At 41.0% G+C, this 27,688-nt stretch overlaps 1 protein-coding gene across 3 annotated transcripts; it reads left to right on the forward strand.

Annotated features, from left to right (window-relative positions):
* Positions 1–1,448: 1,448 nt before the first annotated feature.
* On the forward strand, positions 1,449–25,747 carry LOC102908255 (interferon-inducible GTPase 1-like). Of its 3 annotated transcripts, none has more exons than XM_076555302.1 (2): positions 1,449–1,612; positions 23,015–25,747. In XM_076555302.1, exon 2 carries the CDS (start codon positions 23,035–23,037, stop codon positions 24,289–24,291), a length of 1,257 nt encoding a protein of 418 aa, XP_076411417.1. In that variant the 5' UTR covers positions 1,449–1,612; positions 23,015–23,034; the 3' UTR covers positions 24,292–25,747. The 3 variants fall into 3 exon arrangements, with proteins under 3 accessions (XP_076411417.1, XP_006985177.1, XP_006985176.1); XM_006985115.4 differs by lacking the exon at positions 1,449–1,612 and adding an exon at positions 16,546–16,883; XM_006985114.4 differs by lacking the exon at positions 1,449–1,612 and adding an exon at positions 16,551–16,755.
* Positions 25,748–27,688: the final 1,941 nt, after the last annotated feature.

The following is a 27,688-nucleotide window of genomic DNA, read 5'->3' on the forward strand; positions in this document are numbered from 1 at the left end:
TGGCCCCACTACAGGGTAACAATTAAAATCCTAGATGCAGGAATTACTTAGCTTTTTTGGACTTGTTGGCCGGGGATGACCCTGGTCATTACAGGCCATTGTCAGTGCTCCTGGTTACCTTCCAGAACTTGATGGCAAGATCCTGTTAGTGAAAACACCACATTCCTGAGTTATAGAACATGGAGAAAATAAGCTGATACTGACCTAGAAGATCCATCCCTACTGGTTATCTTTCATAGTGCTGGAAGGTTCTAGCCATAGCAGCAGAGTAGAAAATGAAACATTGATCATATCTAGGTGTGAATTCTGTGAGCTACAATAATGACTGGACAGATAAGATTTAACCACCAATGTTATAGTGAGAAGAATGTCATGGTACTAATGAACTACATCCTGATTGGATTTAATATTACTCCACAATATGAAACCCATACTTGGACAATAACCTAAGGCTATATCTGGACAATAACCTAAGGCTATAATGGACATACACCCTAGTCAGAACCTACTACTACTATTATGCTAGAGGGACATAATATTAAAGCATGTCCTAATATATCTGGACAATAACCTAAGGCTATAATGGACATATACCCTAGTCAGAACCTACTACTACTATTATGCTAGAGGGACATAATATTAAAGCATGTCCTAATGATTTTCCATTATGGTAATAGATTAAGGCATTCCTTAATCCTTCTCATGGAAGCTCATATTTGTAGGAGATTATAATCAATAAAGATACGACCAGCTGGCCCAGATGTATAGAATAAGACATTTGTAAATGTTCAGAGCTAAATGGAATATACATATTTTTACCTCCAAAGGAATAGGAATAGTTATGGAGTAAAGGGTGAAAACTGTAGGAGTCAGATTTGTAGATGATTACAAGGAAACAGTGTCTTCTGGACACTGCAGGGCAGTTCTACATATAAACTGGTCATGGTTTTACCATCATGTATAAGGCTTGTCAACACAAGTCAGAAGAAATCTCTGCATTGACAGGGGAGTTGAGAAGGATAAGAATTAAGGGAAATGAATCCACAATTGTGAAGAAATAAGGTTGTAGTCAGAGGGGGACAAATGGTTTGTCTCTTGGGCGAGACTAAAATTGACATCTGCACAGGACCCCAGACAATGTGCTGCACCACTTCAGTTTAGGCTGTATTTGTAGAGTTAGGAATCACTAAAATTATTTTTCAACAGTTTGTTCTAGCCTACTTATTAAAACCCTTCTTCATGTTCTCCCTCACCTTGCAAGCTCTACAATGCCTTGAATTTTTATTTGGGAACTGTCCAAATTTCTGTCAGGAAATGAAGTGTTTATAGATTGAAAAAACAACTCTTTGTTTTATTTTCACTTTCCTTTTCTTGGAAATGAAGGGGATTCTGAAAAGCCACTTGATCCATGCTCCTCCTTGATTAGCCAAAATAAACTGAGACAGGAGGAGCAGAGCCATAAGAGTGTAGAAGTTCTCCCAAACTAACATAAACCTGCTGCTTTCCATAGAGGGACCAGGGGTAGGTTCATGTGAAGAGCCTGGAGCACAGTGGACAGCGGTTCCTGTAGCTGACCTACAGTAAGTCCATACCCTGGGCACAGGCTTTTCTGGTAAGTGTACAGGAGCATTCATATTTAACTTCTGAGACTCATCTTCTTTTCTCTAAGGAACACATAGATAACAAGATATTTAGGAATATGCCTGAGAATGGGAGTCCTCAGTTTCAAAGCTAGGATGCTTTGATATTTCCTGGATTGCGCAGGCTGTGTATGGTCTTTGTCAATCCTTCAAGCTGAGATAAACCTACAGGAAATGATATGGGTATTGTTTTTGGTAAATGTATCAAATTGTTGTGGTTTGCCTCTTATTACTCTCCTTATAGCAGTCAATGGAGGCTTCAGGTAATAGAATATCTCTGCAGTGTGCATGAGGTTGTTGTATCTCACTCTCATCGTGCTGTCTAGTTCAGGATCAGTTATTTAATTCCAGCCTCCCAAGCCCTCCAGTCTGTGGAGAAGAGGTCTCGTTGTATGCTGCTTCTGTTATAGCTGGCTATGGAAATCTGTGCCCGATGATTCTTGTTCACTGTGTTTTTCTTTATTGTAAAGCAGGAGTGCTAAGGATGATGTGTTCTTATTCTGTAGGGTACATGAGCTGTGTCTGGATGTGTGGGCAGCTGTCACTTAGGCAGGCTTCCTTCTGTAATGTTTGCTGTGTCACAGCCTTCTCATTCCCTGTGTTCACCTTCAGTGGACAGACCTTGCAGGAAACTGTCACACTGAAGTCTGCATCACAAATCCAGCAGGTAAAACTGAAGGAATGAGAGAGAAAAACAGAAAAGATAGAACAGCCTGGGTGCTTCAGGGACATTCTGTGCCCTTTGGGTGACCGTCCCCTTCAACAGGAAATCTGATTGTGGTGTTCATTTAACCAGGCTTAGCATCCCCCTTTGGACATCCTCTTTACTCACCTCTTCCTGGCTCATGTGTGCAGCTCTGGTTTCATGCACAGCTGTCCCCATTTGTCCTGTGGATTGGACAGGGTCTGCCTGTGCAGTGAGTCCATGTATGTATGTTTGTGCTCATACACAATATGATTCTAAGATATCTGGTTTGTATTAGACTGTTTTTGTGCTCTCTTCAGACTCTTGACACCAACTGCCTATCAATTTAGTAGGACTTCAATTCCTACACACCAGTTAGAAGTACAGAATAGTCACAAATGTTCATAATAAAGTCCAGGTGCATTCCTCATATTTCCTGATCACTCCCTGATGATAAACCACCATATTCTAGTGTGGTCATGAAGAAGAACTGAGCAAGACAAAAGCACATTCTGCTACCTGAGTTTCATTATAATGTGGGAGGCTGACAGCAAATGGACTCAGACAGATACACATTATCTGGCAGCAAGTGCTGTGAAGAAACTGAAACATAATGAAAGGATGGTGAATGATAAAGCTGGGTACAATCTTATATCCCAATGGGGGTCTCAGTGCTAAAACCTGCCTAATCGAAGCACAACCTAAAGAAAGGTGATTAAGTTAACAGACGTGTGGCTGCTGGAAGAGAGGAAAAAGAAAAGTATTCTCTCATTAAGTACAAAGTCCTGAGATGAGAAGACAGCCTGAGGTAGCAGGGTGACTGGGATTCAGACCCCAGAGCCCCAAGAAGTAATAATTATATTCATAGTTATGTTGTACATAGCATGTGCACTGCATACCTAATGAACTTTCCACGAGGGGAAAGGAATCCTTATGGTGCATCTCAGAGTTGACTTGACATGATTTCAGTGTCCTTAGGATAACTCTGGCCATTTTATCATCCATGTGGTTGCAAGAATACTCAGAGGAAATACAGTGATGTCAATGACATAATCAAAGCTGGAATTGAGAAAGTCTTGAAGAAGATATTGTAGGAGGAATGGTCAAGTGTGATTGGATTTGGAAGCAGAGATTAAGTCTGTGAATTGAGTTGACATGAGTGAGACAGGAAGAGGAGGCTCCAGGGTGACAGTGGGTGTTACTGGTTCCTTAACTGATGGTGACGTCCATTGTGCTGCCACAGGAGATCTTGTTCACATTTGTGGAGAATAAAGGCTAGCAATATGAGAACTGAGGTAAACAATTACCCAAGAATCTAAGCCAGGTCCTTAGGTCTGGCAACAAGTGTATTTACCTGCTGAGCCATCTTGCTGAACGTGATATTCAATTTTTTTTTTGAGACAGAGTGTCAAGTAGCCCAGGCTAGCCTCTAACTCACTATGTATCAAGGATGACCTGATCCTCTTACCTCTACTCCCTGAGTACCAGAATTTCAGGGAGCCACAAATTCCTGCATTTGATGAGATGCTGGGGATTGAACTGAGGCCTTATTTATGCTGGGAACATTCTCTACCCCCTTCTCCAGTGCACAGTTAGAATTCCTTTATAAAATAAAATATTTAAAAGAAAACAGTGACTCTCAAAGTTGACTTGAGGACCCTGAAGTACTGTATTGAATAAATGGGATTTAACATGGACTTTCCCACTCTCATTTTCCTCTCATCCCAAACACCTACAGCCCATTTCCAGTTCTCCCATCAGTCTGTTACAGTGGGGATAAGGAATAAAGAAAATGACTATGCCATAAAGTTGAGGAAACAGGATTAGAGTCAGAGGACCACAACGGGAGGTGTTAAGATGATACTGGAACTGGCAGTCACACAGGAATTATGCTGTGTGACTTCAACTGAAGATGTGCTTTGTGGAATCAGAGGCTGTCTTAGTTAAGGTTGCTCTTGTTATGATGAAAAACTATGACCAGCAGCAATTTGGAAAGGAAAGGGTTTGCTTGGCTTATACTTCCACATCACTGTTCATCATCAAAGAAGTCAGGGCAGCTACTCAAACAGGGCAGGTATCAGGAGGCAGAAGCTAATGTAGATATCGTAGAGAGATATTGCTTATTGGATTGCTAGCCTGCTTCCTCATATTGACCCTAGGACCACCAACCCAAACATGGCACCACCCACAATGGAGTGGCTTCTCCCCATCAATCATTAATTATCCTACAGGCTTGCTTAAAGCCCAATATTATGTAGATATTTTCTTAACTGAGGTTCTTTCCTTCAAATGACTTTATCTTGTGTCAAACTGACAAAAAACTATATAGTACAGTTGACCCCTTGTCAACCTGACACACAAACACATCACTGTTAAGCCATAGCCTTTCCTTTCTTGTTCATCTCCAATATCACAAATTAATATTGTGTTAGTTATGATTTCTATTGCTTTGAAGAGACACCATGACCACAGCAACTCTTATAAGGAAGCATTTAATTGGGGCTGGCTTAGAATTCAAAGGATTAGTCCTTTACTGTCATGACAGGAAGTCTGGTGGCATGCAGACAGACATGGCTTTGATGAGGCCACTTCTCTTGCTGATAGTTCTACATCAGCATCCATAGGCAGAAGGAAGAGAAAGTGAGCCACAGGGCCTCTCCTGAGAATCTTAGATCCCAAAGCCCACATCCTGTGACACATTTCCTCCAACAAGGCCACACCTCCTAATAGTGCCATTCCCTTAGGGCCTATGGGGGCCATGTTTATTTAAACCACCACAAATATCAGTATCACAATATAAAACATTTTAAGGTCACACCTCTTTACAAATTCAAGCACTTTAAAATTCAGCCTCATTAAAAAAAAAAAAACCCTCAATGTCTCTTTTTAAATCCAAATTCTTTTACTTCATTGTCCCTCACCTGTGGTCTCCTGTAAAATCAAAAATAATTTAAATACTTTCTTATCTCAAGAGGGAAGAGCCAAGGCACTGTCACAATCATATCAAAGCAAAAACAAATTCAAACTGTTTAATTATTCAGTATTCAATGTCTGGGATCCACTGGAAATCTTCAGGTTTCCTCAAAGGGATTGGGACACTTCTCTTGCTCTGACCTCTGCAGCAGTGATTTGGACTGTTTCCACTCTACTGCTGCAGCTGTCCTTGATGGTCATTCCATGGCACTGACATCTCCAAAAATGATAAAGTCCCTTGATGCAATGCAGCTGCCGCCAATAGCCACTCCTGGGCTCTCTTCATGGTGCCAACCAAGCCTCATTTTCTCACCTTGAACCCTTCAATCCTGGGGCTTCCATCAATACTGAGGCTGAACCTTCTCTAATGGCCTAAATCCTGGCCTCTCACAGTGCCAACCCTCAGCTTCTTTCCATCACTCCTTCCTGTCTTCAAATCCACCTGAGAGGCTCTTGTACAATACCAAGTATAGCTGCCATGGAGAAGAAAAGCGTTGGTGGCCTCGGGAACACAGCTTCTTTCTGTACACTGACGCTGAGGAAACACTTCCCCAGAGAGTTTGCCTCAGGGATGTTGGTTTCTTCTTAATCACTGCTAATTTCTTACCTCCAGTTGGCCAGCCTTTAGTTTCCCAGTAAAGCAAAGACTTTCTTCAATAACTCTGCTCTCTTGTTAATTACAACCAATTCTCAGCTAACCATCACCACAGATTTTCATTTTTAGTCTGTAAGTGACTCTCAAACTTCCCTCTGGAACTTCACAAGACAGGCCTCCATTGATTGCTCTACTCTCAACATTCTTATCTTCCAAGCTTCCACAGAAAAGGTCATCAAGTTCTGAACTCTTACTGTGTTTCTAGACCAAGTTTTAAGGTCTTTTCACAATCCTCAAAACAACATGGTCAGATCTCTCACAATAACTCATGATTCTGTTTCAACTTGCCTTAAGGTTTCTATTTCTGTGATGAAACTCCATGAAAAAAAAAACAGAAAGAACAAAACAATAACAACAAACAAAACAAGCTGCGAAGGAAGTCAGGACTGGAACTCAAACAGGGCAGGAACCTGGAAGCAGTTGCTAATGGCCATGCATGGGGTGCTGCTGACTGGCTTGCTTGAACTGCCTCCTTTTAGACCCCAAGACCACCATCCCAAGGATAGCATCACCCACAAGGGCCGGGGCCCTCTCCTGTCAATCTATAATTGCACCTGAGTGACCAAAAACCACATAATTTTTCCTGTGGAAACAGGCATACATTCCCCCAAATATAGTATTTTATAGGCTGGTTCAATTCAGCAGTTTCTTACTGTCAGGACAGGAAGGGATTAAGAGAAAGTAGCTGTGGCAAGGACCTTGGTCCACAGTGAAGAAGTTGGCTCAGGAAGGAAGAGAAGGGAGTGCCGAATCTACAAGGGCAGCTTGTGGGCAGAATGCCTGCCTGGCAGTCAGTATCCTGCAAAAAAGAGGGTCAGCTTCCCTGGCCTCAATAATTAACCCCAGGTTCTTGGTCTGGTGTTTGAAGTCCTGTCCCAGTCTGTCTACCACTTACAAGCTGCCCCAGCCCCAGGCCCTATCTACAGTGTCACAACAGGGCCTCAGCAACTTAGCAACCACAGGAAGTTCCTTTCGCCTGCTCTCCCTGGGAGTGTATCCTATTGGTCTGAAGCCTGGTCCCTGGCATACCATGCCTTATTGAGCACCCCTTTTCAGAAAATGATCCCCAAGTCACCAGCTTGGGCCTGAAAGTCCTTGAAATGGTCCAAGAAAATGCTCTGGGGGCATGGTGGTGTAGGTAGGTGTTAGTGGTGTTGGTGGTGGTGGTCGAAGCCATTTGTCTCATCCCTTCTAGGAGAACAAGAGTAGTGTTTAGACAAAAACACAAGAGGGCAACAGAGCACATTGTACCAGTAGGGCCCATTAAACAGAAACCAGGAATGGGCTTTCAGCTTGTCTCACTGGGGGTGGAGTAGGGGTGGGGTGGGAGGGCAAGTTCTGTTTTTGTAACAGGACAACCTGGGTTTCCATTCAACCAAAGGAATCCTCTATCCCAGTTTGACCAAAGGGACACAGTCTCTTCCAGGTAGGTCAGAGACATCTCTGGACCCATGTGGTGTGAGTGTTAATAGTGCAACCAGATAGCACTCAGGCCTCCAGATTCAGTTAGCTCAAGCTTCCCAGAAACATCAACAAATGGAACAAAACAATGAAAGCCGGAACAATGACCAATCAAGACAAAGAGTGCTCAATGAGCAGCTTGGTTCAAATGCTCAACATGTCAGGAGTCTTGGCGGGAACTCCTGGCCAATGCACCATATGTTCAGGTCCATGAGAAGTCCCATAAAAGACCACCAGTCACATATGCAACCAGCAAGAGCAATTATTAAAATTACCAACATATTTGTGTCTAATCATCTGCAAAATGGCAAATTGTGACCTGGAGAGAAGCTTGAAGGCTCCTTTTAATCAGGGTTAGATAACTTGCAGGGAGGAGAGTTTAGTCTGGGGGCTGATTGGCAGGTTTAAACAAAAAGTTTATAAGATTGGTAGGTATCTCTAGTGGTTAAAGACTTTCCAGAGGTGGGGTAGGGAAAGCTATCTTTTTCAAGCAGAAGGCTGTGGAGCACCTGCTAATTAGTTGCAGATGAGTTGTGCTTTTCCTGCGAACTACATGCTAAGCTCTAGCCAGCTCCTCTAAACTGAACCTAAGGGCTGGTCCCTGGCAGGGCTGTTAGGAGAACCTGTCATGGCCCTTGTCTGGTTCCAGGGCTGCTCATACAAAATGTATGAAAATTCTTGTGTCTCAATCCTGTGACTTCCTAGTACTCTTTTCTTGTCTTTCTACCAGCTCAGCATATTCACTCTAAACTCCGGGAAAGCTAGACTGGGGTGAATGACACCCTCTGTAGGATGCTTCTGCTACAACCTGCTGGGGAACAATTTTAGGATTAATTTGTTTGGTTTTAAAAACATTTTTATTTACTGTATGATAATTTTCATTCGTCTATGTTGCATTTATATCCTCTTCACCCACTATTCCTCTCTGTTTTTCCACTCTTATTCTCTAAGGGATCCTTCCTCTTCCCAATGGTTGCCCCTATGTTTTCTTGTCTTTATGTTTTTAAATAGTCCACTAATTTTCCTAAGGATCACTTTGTGTTCTGGTGTGGGGTTATTTACTTGATCATGGGCGACTTTCTAGTGGTCACATGTTAAAGAACAGTGACTCTCTCTCCCCCAACAGTCACTAATCCTAATATTTCCTCAGCTAAGTCCTCATGTGGCCCCGATTTCCTTCATGCTGAAATGTGGACAGGCTAGATCTGTGGAAGTCTCTGCAGGGAACCCCAGGTGCTATGAGTTCACATATGCAAATGCCATGTCATAGTCAGAAGTCATTATTTCAGGCCACTGCCCCTGCCCTTCCCCTGGCTCTTCCAGGATGTTTCCTGAATCTGGTTAGGGTGGGGGGTTGATAAAGATGTGCCTGTTATATTTAGCAATGAGCACTCAACTGTCACGTATTCTCACCACTTTGACCAGTTATGAGACTGTGCATTCAGACACTACCCACTGCAGAAACAGAACAAATGGGAACTAAGCAGCAACACCACCAACAAATCCCTTGTCTGAGTAAGGTGTCACTAATTTCTGGTATAATCAGTAATATTGAGAAGGAAATTGGCCAACATGGCCATTTATCAAACAACAATAGTAGAAACTGTGGGCATTTTAAATTAGGGAATCCTCTTTAGCTTCATGGTTTTTATTGGAAAGTTGTAGTTCTAATGAAGAAATGTATCTATTTGTAATGATTGATATTTCATATCACTATAGTTTGTTGTGTTCATACTCAGTGCAAGACATTTACCATGAAGTTTTATTGTTGCTTATTTTTTTCTTGTTTTTAGTAGTTCTTTGAGAATTTTGTACAATGTATTTTGTTTGTATTTTGATTATATTTATTTACTCATTCTCTGTGTACTCATGTATTGGGGCTAGCACATGTATGTAGAGGTCAAAAGACAAGTTCTGGAAGTCAGTTTTCTCCCACCACTATGTGAGTCTTGGGACTAGAACTCAGATCCTCTGGCTTAGTGGCAAGTGGCCTCACCTGCTCAGGCATCTTGCTGGCCCAAGACAGTTTTACATTGTGCATAATTAGAACAAGGGATGAGGACCACAAGGATGGGAGGCTTTATAAAAGATTCCATGAACTTTTGTCTTGATAACTTTCACCAGGCTAAACCCAGTGGATCCAGGCCCATGTTTGCCCTGATAGACGTAACAACTTTCATTTTTATCGTGCTCCATCAGCTTTTGTGATTGGCCAAATTTATTACCAAATAGTTAATTTCAGTAGCTATCAGAAAAGCTTAGTTCTGGCCTCCTCTGTTAGGTTTGTGTGAGGCTGACAGAGTTGAACCCGGATGTCTGTCCAGTTTGGGAGAAGAGTAACAAGATTCAGAGAGGACCCTGGCATTTTAGTAGGAATTTCCTAGACAGGAGGTCAGGAGCTGAGCTGAACCCCCAACTCCCTGCGGGGCCAGCATTTTCCTGAGGATGGGGAGCAGGGTTTGGGTTTCGTGGCCTCTGTTCTTGGTTTTCTGTTTTGTTGCTGGCAGTGCTGGGACCCAGGGCCTGTCCCTGTCAGCAGTCAGGCTGTCAGCAGGAAATAGAAATACTTACTGAAGGAAAGATAAGGTTTAGAAAATTTTACAAAAATATGTACATACCAATTTAGGTATTAAAATATCTAATCCCATAACATTATATACAAATGTGATGCCCACTAGCCATGAATTGCTGTTGGATACGTTTTTTTTGTAACTTAGCACAACCTTTATCTTATGGTTCTGATGAATGTTAGTTTCATTACAGTCTAGTTTTGTAAATGTTACCAAAGCAGATCAGTATCTTAAGAGAACCTCCTTGATATAAATAACACCATATTTTAGAACTGTATCAGTGTAGTGAACTTTGACCTTAGAAATTTTAATAACCTTTAGATATAGCTAACTCAGAGATACACGTATCCTTTTTTTTATTCTACAGCTATTCTCTATCTTAAAACAAAACTAATTTACAAATTATTTTCCTTCAACATTTCTAAAAACATATATTAGCATACTTATGACCTATATCAAGCCCATAGATATAACAGAGGGATCAATACAGATTGTCAAATCCAAATTTCTGAAGTTACTATTAACTATATCAACTCATCCTACTGACTACTCTTTCTTCTGTCTCCTGCACATGTTGTCTGTGTTCATTTGAAATGCTGCAGGTGCCCTGCTTGGACCTTCTGTGTAGCAAGCATTGACAGGAATGGGTGATGTCCTAACAGCACTTTATCTGGCTTGGCTGTTGATTCAGTTGTTCAGGGACACTAAGTGTCTTTAAAGGAAAGTGGTCTAGGACATATGTGTGTGGCACTGGCGACTGGACTGGCAGACACTACACCAATATAAATATGCATTATACTTTGCAAAGCTTGGTCCCTTTTCAACTTAGAAAGAGGCTTGGACATTGTCCTTGAATCCAACTATTGCAAAAGTGTTATATAGTACACATCACGAAGGAGTCACCAATAAACACTTAAATGAAGAAACTTCAGTGAAAGAGCAAATTCAGAAAGTTGGATATGCCAAGCAGATAAATAGGGAAATGTACGACAACCGGAGACCAGAGAGTGTGAGGGGCCATTACCAGATCTAAGCAGATGGAATAATAAGAAGAAATACTTTCCTTCAAAATACCAGGAGTACTGAACAGTTCAGAAAGGCCAAACAGTATTGATTACAGAGAATGATGGGTGCAGGCACAGTCAGACATGCAGCCCAAGCAGGGCAAATGCGAGGCCATGATCTCATACAGCTGAATGATACTGGAAGCTAGAAGGTGAGGGATCTCTGCTCATGTAGTCTACATAGCATGGGGGCACAGAGCAGGCTGAAAAGGTGAGATGGATCTGTGAAGAGACAAGGGAGAATAAACCATTAAAATCTCATGTGAAGGTCTCATTTACCTGCCGAAAGTATGACCCTATTGTGTCACTTACAGGTGAAATCTAGAGTAGCCAGATTCATAGAGGTAGAAAACAGGGTGCTGAGAAGAGATGTGGGGAGGGGGAAACCGAGTGATGTTAGTCAAAGGACACAAAATCCCAGTTGTGTATATGAACACAGTAGGAGATGTAATGTAAAATTTCAACCATTAAGGATGGGATGTAGCAATATACTTGAAATTTACTAAAATGTAAATTTTCAATTTGATACAGACCCTCCTGACTTTTCCTTCTTTCTTTCAGGGCCTTTATTTGCTCACAGTCATGGGTCAGCTGTTCTCTTCATCTAAGGATGAACACCACAAAGATTTGGACTCCACCTTTACCAAATATTTTAAGAAGTTTAAAACAGAAAACAAAATCATTCCTCAGGAAACCATAGCTTCAGTTGAGTTAAACTTGAAAAATAGAAACATTCAGGGGGCAAACACTTCAATCACTGATGCTTGTGTCCTCTCTTGATAGCAGTCCCCAAGGAGAAACCATAACTGGGCTGGAGAGGGAGAGATGGCTCAGTAGATAAAACATTTGCCTTGCAAGCCTGAGGACCTGAGTTCAGAACCCTAGAGCCCCCATAGAGCCAGCTAAGCATCTGTAGTCCACACACTCCTGTGTGGGATACGAGGCAGAGATAGAGAATCCTAGAAGCTCTGGGGCCAGCTCAAACTTCTACATGTAGCAGTGAATAGGAGACACCGACACAAGGAAGTAGAAAGTAAAAGCCAACACTCAGGGTTGTCCTTTGACCTCTGCATACACACCATGTCATGTTCATGCCTATAATCATCTATATAAATGCACAAAACCAAAAAGCTTGTTCGTTGAAAAAGTAGGAAGGTTTGGGGCAGTAGCAAAATGGTATAGTAATTGTCTCACATGCATGAGACCTCAGGTTCAATCTCTAGCATTCCTGAGAAAGGGTAAAAGCAGGAGTGGAGAGATGGCTCCGAGGTTAAGAACACTGGCTATTCTTGCAGAGGACCCAGGTTCAATTCCCACATAATAGGACCCACATAATAGCTACAGTAGACTATATGTCCTGTTCCAGGGGATCTGATACCCTAACCTAAACAGGGACCAGTCACAGATGTGTTAAAAGATATACATGTAAGGCAAACTTTCATAAAATAAAAGTAAGTAAAGAAAAAAATTAAATATACATGTTGAAATACAGAGCTAACATGTGGGCAAGAGAAATAATAACCATAGAGATTCCAATAGCCTTAATAGTACCTAAGATTACTAAAAATCCTATTTAATCAGAATTCTTGAGAAATGTTAATGAAGTTCTCTAATTATGTGTCAGATCCAGTGAAGATGAATAGATTCATCTACTTTATAGATTTTTAAATGCTGTGATTACTAAATTATGTTTTACTCCATATCAATAAAACCATTTAATAAATTCTTTTGCAAAAATATAGACATTTGTTGTTACTTGATATTCCCATGAACCCATAATAGCTCCACAATGACTGTCCTTAGAATTACTATTTTTGGATGATTATCTCATTGACCATTCCCTGGCTGACACTTTATCTTCCATGAAATAAAATACAAATAAACAGTACATTTTTTATTAAGACTGAAAGAGAGACACAGAGGAAAGGGAAAAAATTATTCATGGTGAGGAGTGGATTCTTAAAGTTTGGGCTGCTATAATCCTATAGACTATGTGGGTTAACAATAGAATTTTGTTCTTACACTTCTAGTGACTGATGTCTGACATTCAGATGCCAGTGTGGGCAGACATTCAGTGAAAGCACTCTTCCTGGTAATGCCTCACATGGCCTTCCATGCTCTCTGTGTGCAGAGGATGTTTCTCTTGTCCCCTCTTCTCACAATTCTATCATTTGGACTCCATTTCCATGACCTAGTCTAACCATAAATGCCTCCCAAAGCCTTTCCTCCTAACATCATTCCGCTGAGGGGTTGGGCTAATAATATATGATTTCAGGAGGGAAGAACAATCAGTCTATAACAGGTTATGCAAATTATGCATAAACTTAAGTTGATTTCTTAATGCAAGCTATGGCACTCAAACACCAACACCAAATACTCCAAAGTATTTTTTTTACCATAAATTGAGATGCAGACTTACCAAAAAGATGACTAACTGGAGACACCAGACAACCCCTTCTCCACTGAAGAAATAAAATCAAAGAACAAGCAGATGATGTTTGCTGAGAATGTTTGGAGCATGCTGGAACATGAGAGAGAGTTATGAAGAATGGAGGCTCCAGATAGCCAGGTCAAGAAGACAACAGCCCACCTTGCACAGAGTGCTCTTGATTCCCAGCCTGGGCTTGTTTGCATGTGATAAATCTTCCTACAGCTCAAAAAAATGAACTGAGTAGAGCCTGAGTTGTCCATATCAGCACCACAGAGGCATGGATTTTTCTGTAAGGAAATACTTTAGCCATCAAAGGTTTTGAGCTCCACAAGGAGTGAGTACACACACTCCCACATGGGTACCTCTATTTACATAGCTCCCTGCCCTATGTCAGCTATTGGTGCATGGTGCCATTTTTAGACCAAATCTATCCACACTTCAAACGTCACCCCAACTTCCATGTATGGCACACACTCAAATGCTGTCTGAGTGTTTCAATCACTGTAACCCCAAATTATATATACTTCTTTGGCTATTAGAATGCCATCACCTGTGTGACTTGGTTCAGATTAGGGTGTTTGACTTTGTTACCACACTCATTAAGTCCTCTGAATCATCAGTTGGCATTTATGGAGGCACCATAGGTATCCAAACAAAACCAAAGCCTATGTTGCCTCTAACATAATACCCAATACCTTCAGGGGAAACTATTTTCCTAATTAATTCTCCTGCCCAATTGGTAAGACACTGGTACACCAGATGTACCAGATGTATCAAAGAGGATGAAGAAGTATGGAAATTCAAGACAAAATGATACAACCAAGGAAACACAAAACCTTTTATCAATTAACACTGCAAGAGAAGTTGAGTAAATGCCAGAAAAAGAAAAGAGTAATTCTAAGGAAATTGACTGAATATAAAGGGAATATATAGCATGATTACATTGAGACTATTAACACAATTCATTGTATGAATAATGAGAAATTCATCAATGAAGTAGAGATCTTTCATTTACAAAATGCTGCAGGGTTAGGGAGGTTAATGGACAAAACATTGCTCTGCATGCACGAAGATGTGAGCTTAGACAGACAGAGAGATAGATAGACAGACACACAGACATAGAGATAGAGATTAGAATGGTTTGCAAATTGTGGTCCAGCTAGTTCACAATAGCTGTCTACCAATGGAAAGAATAGGAATCCAGCAGTTGCTCCGTCCACGAAGCTGAAAGTCTCATCTGGTCTTCAGTATAGGCTGTAATCCTGAAGAACTAGGCTCTAATGCTGGTGAAGGAATTAACTTGCCAGTGAGAGTGAGGACAACCAGGCAAACAACAATTAACTCCCTTTTCCCATGTCCTTTACATTGGCTGTTAGCAGAAGGTGTGGTCCAGATTAGCTGGATTGTCCCACTGGATTGTCTCTATTGTGGGAAGACCATTCCCACAATAGAGACTCTTGCACATTACCAAGTATGGCTGACAGGGAGAAGTAAAACCTTGGTGGCCTCTGGAACACAGCTCCTGTGAACTGACTCTGAGGAAACACTTCCCGACCCGTCCAGCAGGCCAGGTTATTGGGTGTGACTCGAGGAGGCACCTCCTGAAAGGCCAATGGGGACGAGAGAGAAAGGAGACCAAGCGCATAAAGAAAACAGAGTCAGTCTGAGTTGCGTCAAGGTCTCGTTTATTGCAAGGGGAAGTAGGCTTATATACACTGATGTATAGGAGAAGTGAATAGGGAAAAAAGGGGGGAATGAAAGTTTGAAGAATAGAAGAATAGGGTCCGGGTGAGGTCTCTTTGAAGACAAAGAGTCGGGGCGAGGTCTCCTTGGTCCAAAGCTTGTGCAACCGACCAACTTGAACATGTTCAAGGAAGTTATTCTAGAAGTATATTAATCTAAAGGTACATTTTGTGTTTTTTTCCAGGAGTTATTGTTTTTTGTAACTTAGTAATGGTTGTCAAGGGTGTAGTTACATCAGATCATCCAAGCAAGAAAGGCCAGAGTGCAGTCATCCATTTTTTGGCTCCCAACAACTTCCCAAAACGGTTTGCCTGGGTGATGTTGGTCTCTTCTTAATCACTGCTAATTTCTTAGCTACAGTTGGCCACCATCTATTTTCCCAGTAAAGCAAAGACTTACTTCAGTAACTCTGTTATCTTGCTAAATATAGGTAATTCTTCAGCCCCAGCTAACCATAACAGCAGACTTTCACCTTTAGTCTTTAAGTGACTCTCAAACTTCCCTCTGGAACTTCACAAGCCAGGCCTCCATTGATGGCTTTACTCTCAACATTCTTATCTTCCAAGCTCCCACAGAAAAGGTCATCAAGCTTTAAACTCTTAATGGCTCTCTAGACCAAAGTTCCAAGGTCCTTTCACAATCCTTCTCAGAACAACATGGTGAGATCTCTCACAATACCCCATGATCCTGTTACCAACTTATCTTTAGGTTTCTATTTTCGTGATGAAACATCATGACCAAAAAGCAGGTTGGAGAGGAACGGGTTTATTTGGTTTACAATTCCACATCACTGTTCATCATCAAAAGAAGTCAGTACTGGAACTCAAATAGGCCAGGGACCTGGAACAGCTGCTGGTGTAGAAGCCATGGATGTGGTGCTGCTTACTGGCTTGCTCCCAATGGCTTGCTCAACCTGCCTCATTTTAGACCCCAAGACCACCAGCCAAAGGTTGGCATCACCCACAAGAAGCTGGGCCCTCCCCCATCAATTTCTAATTTTAAAAATGCCCTACAGGCTTGCCTGCAGCTCAATTTTTTAAAGGCATTTTCTTAATTGAGGTTACCTCCTCTCAGATGACTATAGCTTGTGTCAAGCTAACAGAAAACTATCCAGCAGAAGGATCTAGAGAAAATGAACTCTAATGGGTCATGGAATATCTTCTAACCTGGTTAGTAAGTTCCTTTGGAGTTTCTCTTACTTGCTAAGCCTTAGGTTAAAATGTTATGACAGGGCCTTTTCCACTTCCTTAAATCCTGGAACCACTGAAGAAAAAAAAAAATGAGTTTAGTTTCACTTTCCTGTTCCTAGAAATGCACAAGATTCTGAAATGAAACCAGATGCATTCTCCTCTGTGATTGGCTAGCACATTCTGAAGGTGGGACAAAAGCCAACAGAGTATACAAGGACCAGCCAACTTCCCTGTTTCTGCTGAAGAAGCAGAGGTGGAATTCGAGCGAAGAAATTCGAGCACAGCCAAGAGCTATTCCTCTGTCCCGAGCAGTGAGAGCCTCCCCTGGACACAGGATTATCTGGTAACTGGGCATTCAGTTTCATCTCTCACCCTCATTGTCTCTTTCCTAAGGAGCCTGTGGATAAAAAGACGTTTAGAGACATATCCTCAGAGCTAGGAATCCTCAGTTTGGAAGCTTTTTGGAGACAGGTAGGACTTATGGATGTTCTTAGGTAATCATTCAAGTTTAGATAGACCTAAAGTTAAGGACCAAGTTAATGTTTAAAATTTACCCAGTTGTTCTGTTTGGGGGATTTTTGTTTGTTTGTTTGTTTGTTTGTTTGTTTGTTTGTTTGTTTGTTTGTTTTGAGGACCTTTATTCCCTGGAAAAAATTAAAATGATCCTTTGGGGATATGTGTTGTGAAATATCACTATAGAATATATGAAAATTGTTGTCTCAATCCTGTGACTTCCTAGTACTCTTTTCTTGCCTCTTTCTACCAGCTCAGCATGTTTATTCTAAACTAGAGGAAGCTAGACTGGGGTGAATGACGCCCTCTGTAGAACGTTTCTGCTGCAACCTGCTAGGGGACAATTTACGGATTGGTTTGTCTTGTTTTAAAAATATTTTTATTTACTTATGGCAATTTTATACATCTATGTAGCACTTTTATCCTCTTCACCCACTATTCCTCTCTCTTTTCCCACTCTTACTCTCTCTGGGATCCTTCCTCTTCCCAATGGTTGCCCCTATGTTTTCTTGTCTTTATGTTTTTAAATACTTCACTGATTTTAATCAGATTCAGTTTTGTGTTCTGGTGTGGGGTTATTTAGTTGATCATGGGCAACTTTCTAGTGCTCACATATTAAAGAACAGTGACTCTCTCTGACCACCAGTCACTAATCCTAATAACTCTCCAGCTAAGTGCTCATGTGCCCTCAATTTCCTTCATGCTGAAATGTGACAAGCTAGATCTTATGGAAGTCTCTGCAGGGAACCCCAGTTGCCATGAGTTCACACATGCAAATGCCATGTCATATTCAGAAGTCATCATTTCAGGCCACTGCCCCTGCCCATCCTCTGGCTCTTCCAGGATGTTTCCTGAACCTGGTTAGGGTGGGGGTTGATAAAGATGTCCCTGTTATATTTAGCAATGAGCACTCAACCGTCACATATTCTCACCACTTTGACCAGTTATGAGACTGTGCATTCAGACACTACCCACTGCAGAAACAGAACAAATGGGAACTAAGCAGCAACACCACCAACAAATCCCTTGTCTGAGTAAGGTATCACTAATCTCTGGTATAATCAGAAGTATTGAGAAGGAAATTGGCCAGCATGGCCATTTATCAAAACAGCAATAGTAGAAACTGTGGGCATTTTTAATTAAGGAATCCTCTTTAGCTTTATGGTTTTTATTGGAAAATTGGAGTGTCAATGAAGAAATGCATTCTTTTGTAATGACTGATGTTTAATATCACTACAGTTTGTTGTGCTCATACTCAGTGCAAGACTAAGACAAATTTTTTGTTGCTTATTTTCCACTTTATGTTTTCTTTTGTAGTTTTTGGGAATTTTGTATAGTGCATTTTATTTGTTTTTTTTTTATTACATTTATTTATTCATTCCCTTACTCATGTACTGGGGCTAGGTGCCCACATGCTAGCACATATATGTAGAGGTCAAAAGACAAGTTCTGGAAGTCAGTTCTCTCTCATCAAATGTGATCTTGGGACTAGAACTCAGATCATCTGGCTTAGTGACAAGTGGCCTGGCCTGATCAGGAATTTTGCTGGAACAAGACGGTTTTAGAGTGTGTATAATTAGAACAAGGGATGGGTCCAAAAGGATGGGAGGCTTTGTAAAAAGATCCCAGCAACTTTTGTCTTGATAACTTTCACCAGGCTAAATCCAGTGGATCCAGGCTCATGGTTGCCCTGATAGACATAACTACTTTCATTTTTATCAAATCCAATCAACTTTTGCGATTGGCCAAATTTATTACCAAATAGTTAATTTCAGTAGATATCAGAAAAGCTTAGGTCTGGCCTCCCCTCCTCTGTTAGGTTTATGTGAGGCTGACAGAGTTGAACTTGGATGTCTGTCCAGCTTGGGAGAAAAATAACAAGATTCAGAGGGGACCCTGGTATTTTAGTAGGAATTTCCTAACCAGGAGGCCAGGAGCTGTGCCGCACCCCCAACACCCTGTGGGGGTCAGCATTTTCCTGAGGATGGGGAGCAGGGTTTGGGCTTTGTGGTCTTTGTTCTTGGTTTTCTGTTTTGTTGCTGGCAGTACTGGGACCCAGAGCCTGTCTTTGTCAGCAGTCAGGCTGTCAGCAGGAAATGGAAATAGTTCCCTGAAGGAAACATAAGGTTTAGAAAATTTCCCCCCCCAAAAAAATGTACATGTACATACCAAAATAATTATTAAAATACCTAATCCTGTAACATTATATAAAAATATGTTGTCTACTAGCCATGAAATGCTGTTGGATACAGTTTTTTGTAACTTAGTACAACCTTCATCTTATGGTTCTGATGAATGTGATTTTAAATAAAATCTACTTTTGTAATGTTACCAAAAGCAGATCAGTATTTTAAGAGAACCTCCTTGGTATAAATAAGGCTAGATTTTAGATTTATATCAGTATAGTGAACTTTGACATTAGAAATTTTAATATCCTTTAACTGTTGCTAACTCAGTCTTACCCATATACTTTTTTATTACACTATACCTGTTCTCTATCTTAGAACAAAACCAATTTAAAAGTCCTTTTCCTTCAGCATTTCTACAAACACATATCAGCGTAGTTATAAACTTTTAAACATTTTTCTCCTACTTAATGACTCCTTTTTTACTTTTATTTAAATATTGTGAGACATAATGATATAAATGAGAAATTTTTACATAGGAAAGGTATTTGTAGCCCTGATGAACTGGGAGGGATATGAACTGATTGCTTTATCATAGAGTCATAAGCATAGTCAGACAAATTTGTCAAAACAGGCAAAAGTGAGGCTATGTCCCCCATTACAGCAGTCAGAGCTCTGAAAGGGGACAGACAAGAGAACACACAGATACATTAAACCAGAGACTACTCAGCTCGTACTGAACCTCAGAAACAAAACACATTACATGTTTGCTTTTAAATTAGAAGGCAGCGAAGTTTTAACTCAAAGTATTTATTCACCCTAAGAAATGAAAACCAACCTGTGGCAGCCGTTATTGCCAAGGGCTGTGCTTAATTTCGAGTGTTCGTTAAGAAAGCAAAGTTTATCTACTTAGGAAAGCAAATAACATTGTAATATTTAACAGACAATTATTAACAAAGGCCAGGAGCCTGGGAGGAACACACGTTAACAATTCTAGAGGTAAACTCACCTTTCACCAGAAAATCTAAGTTATTTGTCAAAGCTTTATTTACCGTATGTGAACTAAAAGGAAGTTGGACAAACCTAACAGTTTTAATTTAGTATTACAAGGCATTTTGGTGCCAGGTAAGCAGTATATGAGCATAAGCATACATGTAGACATAACACAATATACACATGACATAAGTGTACTTCAAATACATTTTAAGGAAGCCAAAAGAATATTTTAGTTAAATTTACCCTGTCCAATTATTTTTTAAAGTCTTTTATTCTTATTATTTTTTCATTATCTCTAAATGAAATTCAATCTTAAATCAGTACTTTAAAATTTTTAATTTTTACTTGAAGCAAATTAGAAAACTTATATCTCAGTATGTAGTACCTTAAACAGGATGACTAAACACAATGTGGATGAAGCTGTAAAACAAAAGATTAGTCAACATGAAAACTATTTTCTTTACTTGGTTGAAATTTTGACTTAGGTGATTACAGAACTAAGCTGCAAAATCTCACTTCTGGGTCTTCTGTCACATAAAAAGCAAATCATCCAATCAATAAAACAAACACAGACCCACCTTTCTCCCTGAGGTGCCTTTATGCTGATCTATAGGATGAGAAACTCCATCTGTATACCATTAGGAAAGATCCCAGGTCAGGGGTTCAAGAAGGAAACTGGGGCAGATTGTTATTTGAATAAGAGATTGGATACAAAGGGTTGTGAAAGCAAATGATGGACAGACAGACAGCAGCGTGGCAGAGGCTGTGTGATTGAACCCATGTGGCAGCATGAGGAATCCCTTCTTATGGGTGTCAGAGAGAGGACATTCTGTTGTGCCATGTGATTGGTGAGAGGACTCTAGGGTGTGCTTGCAGTCAAGCAGTCTATGAACAGGAGTGCGGGGCGGAGAAGAATCAAGGGGTAAAGGTGATTTTAGTCATGGAAATCAAAGCTCTATCCTTTCTAAGATGATCACAACCAACCAAAGTGAGATTGCGTTGCAAAAAGAGGGAGCCCTGGCTAACACTTTAGATTGAAGAAACTAGGCCCAGGATTTCTTCCAGTCCCTGAGACCTCTTTTGAAGAGCTGACTCAAGGGTCCTACAACACTGGCCAGATTGGAAAACCTTCTAAAGATTCAGGGAGGCCACAAAACCTTCACAGGACCACCTGGTTATAGAAGAGCTGAAATCCAGGGCCCTGAAATGTGTCCATTCCCTGGTTTATCTCTGGCAGTGGAGATGGCTCCTTCATGAGACAGGGCCCTTTAGTTAACCAGCAATAAAATTCCAATGCACTGATTTCACATCTTAGTGAACTCAAAGACAAAATAAACAAGCCAAACATAACACAGTGGAGAAATACTGATTACCTCAGCCAGGCAAATCTGACACCGGAGATATTTCGAAAGTGATGCTCTCACTAACACCCCAGCAATGGAAGAATCACAATTTTATTCATGGGGTCCATACATGTTCATATAGGGGTAGTCCAACATTCAAGCATGCTCATTTTAGGATTACATTCCCTGAGCATGCTCATTTTAAAGTGATGGACAGAAATACCTCTGGGAATCCCCAGCTTTCACAATTACATTTTAGCTGACAATAAGGAAAAGGATAGTTTGAAGGTATTGAATGAAGGAATCTGCCCTTGAAGGTGCCAGCCTAAATTAGTCAATAATAGATTGACACATGTTCTTGTCCTAGCTGATCATCCATACATGGAGGCTGATCTCACATGGCTGCACAGCATTCAGGGTACCCAAATTTTTTTATGGGCATGCCAGTGGCTTCACCTGTTTTCCATCTCATGATAGCTTATTGTGTCCAGATTTTACATGAGCCCAAGGAATAGAATCTAGTAGCACTGAATGGTTGATAGTCCTCTTTGCTCATGGTCTCTGCTTCCTGGTTTGCAGGACTCAGTGGGCTAAGGAATGCCACATGAAGAAACTACCATGGTTCTTATTACTGTAGAACTGAGTTATACATGTCCATATACACCTGTAGTCCCAACAGTAGCAGACCTAGTACCTGCCAGTTCTTCTTTTTCCACAGGGCTATCCATAAGTCAAGTCCTGGATATAACCCAAGTGACAATACAGATTGTCAAATCAAAGTTTCAAGAGTTACTGTGATCAATAGACTTGCAAAGATTGGTCCCATTTCATCTCAGAAGGAGGCTTGGCCACTGGCCTCCAATCCAACACTTTATTGGAAAAGAGTTATATATTACAGATCAGGAAGGATTCGTCAATAAATATTGAATGAAGAGACTTGAGTAAAAGAACAAATTCAGAATATCAGTTATGCCAAACAGATAAACAAGGGACTGCTTGACAACCAGAGGCCAGACAGTGTGAGGGGCCATTGACAGATCTAAGCAAAGGGAATAAGAAGAAAATATTATCCTTAAAATTATCATGAGTACTGAACAAAGGGCAATTGCATAGATGGCAAAGAATGATGGGTGAATGCACAATCAGACATGCAGCCCAAGCAGGGCAACATGGAGGCCATGAACAGATACAGCTGAATGATACTGCAAGCTGGAAGGTAAGGGACCTCTGCTCATGGAGCCTACATAGCAGGGAGGCACAGAGTAGCTCAAAAGGTGAGATGGATCTGTGAAGAGACAATGGAGAATAAACAATTAAAATCTAGTGCGAAGTTCTTGGGTACCTGCAGAAAGTATGACCCTACTGTGTCACTTACAAGTGAAATCTAGAGTAGCCAGACTCATAGAGGTAGAAAGCAGGGTGGTGGGCAAAGCTGTGGGGAGACAGAAATAGACTAATGTTACTCAAAGGACACAAAATCCCAATTGTGTAAAATAAAAATGATAGGAGATTCAATGCATAGTGACAACGGTTAAGGATGGTATGTGGCAATACACTTGAAAGTTGCTATAATGTAGATTTTCAATTTGATACACCCTCCTAACTTGTCCTTCTTTCTTTCAAGGCCTTTATTTGTACACAGTCATGGGTCAGCTGTTCTCTTCATCTAAGGATGAACGCCACAGAGATTTGGCCTCCACCTTTACCGAATATTTTAAAAAGTTTAACACAGGAAACAAAATCATTCCTCAGGAAACCATAGATTCAATTGAGTTAAGCCTGACAAAAGGAAACATTCAGGAGGCAAACTCTTCAATCACTGATGCAGTAAAAAAAATTGATAGTACCCCACTCAATGTTGCTGTGACTGGGGAGTCTGGAGCAGGGAAATCTGCCCTCATCAATGCCCTGAGAGGGGTTGGACATGAAGACAAAGATGCAGCTGAAATTGGAGTGGTGGAAACCACCATGAAGAGACATCCATACAAACACCCCAATATTCCCAATGTGGTTATTTGGGACCTGCCTGGGATTGGAACCACAAATTTCCCACCAAAAGATTATCTGGAGAAAATGAAATTCCATGAGTATGACTTCTTCATTATTGTTTCTGCCACACGCTTTAAGAAAAATGATATAGACCTCGCCAAAGCAATCAGCATCATGAAGAAGGATTTCTACTTTGTGAGAACCAAGGTGGACTCTGACTTAAACAATGAAAAGGAATTCAAACCACGCACCTTTAACAGAGAAAAGGTCCTGCAGCAGATCCGCACCAGTTGTGTGAAAACATTTCAGGAGAATAACATTGATGAACCACCAATCTTCTTGATCTCTAACAGAAATTTGTCTGATTATGATTTCCCATTCCTGATGGACAAGGTTATGAGTGTTCTCCCTGAATACAAACGATACAATTTTATGCTCTCCTTGCCTCATATTACAGATACAGCCATTGAAAGGAAGCAACAATCCCTGAAGCAGAGGATTTGGCTAGAAGCCTTTACAACTGACCTTCTGAGTTTCATTCCTTCACTGACCTTCTTCATGGGCAGTGATGTGGAGACTCTTGAGAAAAGCCTGAACTTTTATCGAACTGTGTTTGGAGTGGATGATGCATCCTTGCAGAGTTTGGCTAAGGACTGGGGAATGTCAGTGGATCAACTCAAGGCAAAGATGAAATCTCCTAATGTGTTCGAAACTACAAAGAAAGAAACAGTACAAGAAAGGCTTTTAAGATATTATGAGGAGTTCTGTTTGGCTCATGGGCATTTGTTTAATAAGAATGTTTATGTTAAGGAATTATATTACCTAAAATTATATTTTGTTGACATGGTAACAGATGATGCTAATGCTCTTCTCAAAGAGATATGTTCAAGAAACAACTTGATTTCTGATTAGGCTGAAATAGGGTTTATTCAGGCCTTCCAGGCTTTATCCATACTTAGTGATCATATATCCACATTAGCTGTACCAAGGGGATCAGATATGTGTAAATAAGCTGAGAGCTTAAAACTATCTACTCACTTTGAATAAGCCCTCAGGTGGATTAATTGCTTTTATTTGAATTAGTTTACTCTATAGCAGCATCCATTTTTAGGTTTAACATTGTGATGGTTAGTGTTGTAGACAGACTTTAGAATCACATGGGAGATGAACCTCTGATCTTGCCTTTGGAGAATTATTTTACTTATGTTAATTGAGGGGAGAAGCCATGCCCACTGTGGGGGGCACCATTCCCTAGGTGGTGATCTCTGACTGTGCGTGTGGAGAGAGGGGCTAATCAACAGTATATATGCATTCATCCATTGTTCTCTATTTTTTCACTGTGGGTGGAGTGGCACTACCTGCCTCCAGCTGATGCTGTGACTTCTTGGTAATGATGGCCTCTGTAATCTTGAATTTAATACTTGTGTCCTTTCTTGATAGAGATACCCAAGGAAAAACCATAACTGAGCTAGAGACATGGCTCAGTAGATAAAGCACTTACCTTGCTAGTCAGAAGACCTCAGTTCAGATCCCCAGAGCCTACATAGAGCCAGCTAAGCATCTGTAATTCACACTCCTGTGGTGAGATAAGAGGCAGAGATAGAGAATCCTGGAAGCTCTTAGGTCAGCTCACCTGCCATATGCAGCAGTGAATAAGAGACCCTGACACAAGGAAGTAGAAGGTAAAAAACAACACTCATGGTTGTCCTTTGACCTCTGCACACATGCCATGTCCTGTTCATATCTGCAATCACACATGCAAATGCACACAAACAAAACATTTATTCTTTAGAAGAAGAAGGAAGGTTTGGGGCAGTAGCTCAGTGGTATAATACTTGCCTCACATGCATGAGACCTTGGGTTCAATCCCTAGCACTCTACAAAAAGAAGAAAGGGGGGAGGCTTGAAGAGTGGGCTCAGAGGTTAAGAACATGGGCTGTTATAGCAGAGTATCCAGGTTCAATTCCCACATAATAGAACCCACATAGTAGCTACAGTAGCCTATGACTCCTGTTCCAGCTGATCTGATACACTCTACTGACCGCCACAGGAACTAGGTACACGTGTGGTGAACAGATAGACATGTGAGGCAAACATTCAAATTATTTATGTTCAAATAAAAAGAAAGAGAGAAACAATGACCATATAGATCACAATAGACTTAATAATAACTAAAAAATTCCTAAAAATTCTAGTCAGCATCCTTGAGAAAATACTAAAGAAGCCTCTAATTCTGTGCCAGAACCAGTGAAGATGGAGAGATTTTTCTACCTTTTATTGATAGGTTTTTGAATGTTGTGATTACTAAATGACTGATTTACTTGATATCAATATCAAAAGCCATTTAATAAATTTTTTATTAAAAAGACATTTGTTGCTGCTTGACATTCCCAAGAACCCAGAATAACTTCACAGTGACTGTCTTTAATATTGCTATTATTGGCCGATTATCTCACTGCCCATTCCCTGGCCTACTTTCTTTCTTGAAATAAAATACAAGTAAATAGTACATGTGTCAGTAAGACTGAAAGAGAGACCCAGAGGAAAGGGAAGAATTATTCATGGTCAGGAGTGGTTTCTTAAAATTTGGGCTGCTATAATCCTATAGACTATGTGGATTAAACAATAGAATTTTGTTCTAGAACTTCTAGTGACTGATGTCTGAGATCCAGGTACCAGTGTAGCCATACCCTCAGTGAAAGCATTCTTCTTAATAATGCCTCTCTCACATGGTCTGCCTTGGTGTATGTGTGCGGAGAATGATACCCTTTCACTTCATCTCACGATCCTATCATTTGGACTCCATTTCCATGACCTAGTCTAACCACAGATGCCTCCCAAAGCCTTTCCTCCTAACAGGATCCCTTGAGGGGTTGGGCTATGATTTCACGAAGGAAAACAATCAGTCTATAACAGGTTATGTAAATTATGCATAAACTTAAGTTGCTTTCTTAATGGAAGCTATGGCACTCAAATACCAACACCAGATACTCCAAAGTATTTTTACCATAAACTGAGATGCAGACTTCTCAAAAAAAAAAAAAAATTGCTAAGGAGAGACACGAGACAACCCCTTCTCCTCTTAAGAAATAAAACCTAACAACAAGCAGACTTTGTTTGCTGAGGATATTTGAGAATGTTAGAATACAGTGCACATGAAAGAGAATTATTGAAAATGGAGGCTCCAGGTGGCCAGTTCAAAAAGGAAACAAATCACCTTGCGTAAAGTCCTTTTGACTCCCAGAATGCACTTGTTTGAAAGTGGCAAGTTGCTGTGCCCCGTAAGGCCTGGGTGTGAGGCCTGGGTGTGAGGCCCAGTGTAACTTTCTGAGCCTGGCTCGAGTTTGGCAACCTGTCCTGGGACGTGACTTCCGCCTACGAGTGACTCAGCACTACCCAATCTAGAATCGCCTCTGCCTAGTAACTGCTGAGATGGCATCATCTCATTGGCCTGCTATCATCACCCCATTCCCCTATTACCCCAACCTATATAAGTTCACTCCTGATGCAATAAAGCAAGTTCCTGCTTCGAAAAGACGTCTGGTCCAGCGTGCTTCTCTCCGGGGGAATGGGGAGGCCTGGGCTCTTCGACACTCCTCCCACTCAGCCCCAGGGAGAGACCAGCTGGCCAGATCCTGCCTGCACCCTACCTATTGGTCAGACCAACAGCAAGTCCTCTTGCAACTCAGAAATTGTACATAGTAGAGCCTGAATTGTCCATATCAGCCCACAGAGGAATGGATTTTTCTGTAAGGCAATACTGCAGCAATCAATGTTTCTGAGCTCCACAAGGAGCTGTAATGGACTACACACCATTGCACTATTCCACGTAGGTACCTCTATTTACATAGCTCCCTTCCATATGCAAGCTTTCCTGTATGGTGCCATTTTAAGACCAAATCTAACCACATTGCACCCCAGCTTCCATCTATGGTACACCCTCAAATACTGCTTGAGTGTCCCAATCACTGTACCACAAATTATACGTACCTGTTTGGCTATTAGAATGTCATCACCGTGTGCCCTGATACAGATCAGAGTCTCTGACTTCGTTACCACACTCATCAAGTCCTCAGTTATAGTTTGTGGAGACACCATTGGTATCCAAATGGAAACAAAGCTTGTGCAGCCTCCAACATAATACCCAATACCTTCTGGAGGTTCCTACCGAGATCCAAGAAAGAAGGGAAAAGCTGATGGACACTCTTGGAAGGCTGGCCAGTAATTTAAAGGAAAAAAACAAAGAAAGATGAGAGTGAATTGTCATGGGTGCAAATAGGGCACCACCACAGTTAAGAAAGGGCAAGAC

Source organism: Peromyscus maniculatus, chromosome 19 (assembly GCF_049852395.1).
Source record: "Peromyscus maniculatus bairdii isolate BWxNUB_F1_BW_parent chromosome 19, HU_Pman_BW_mat_3.1, whole genome shotgun sequence".
Classification (NCBI taxonomy): domain Eukaryota; kingdom Metazoa; phylum Chordata; class Mammalia; order Rodentia; family Cricetidae; genus Peromyscus; species Peromyscus maniculatus.

Bases quoted from the DNA above. Each gene is read 5' to 3' on its own strand.
- LOC102908255 (XM_076555302.1), top strand. From the start codon at position 23,035: ATGGGTCAGCTGTTCTCTTCATCTAAGGATGAACGCCACAGAGATTTG.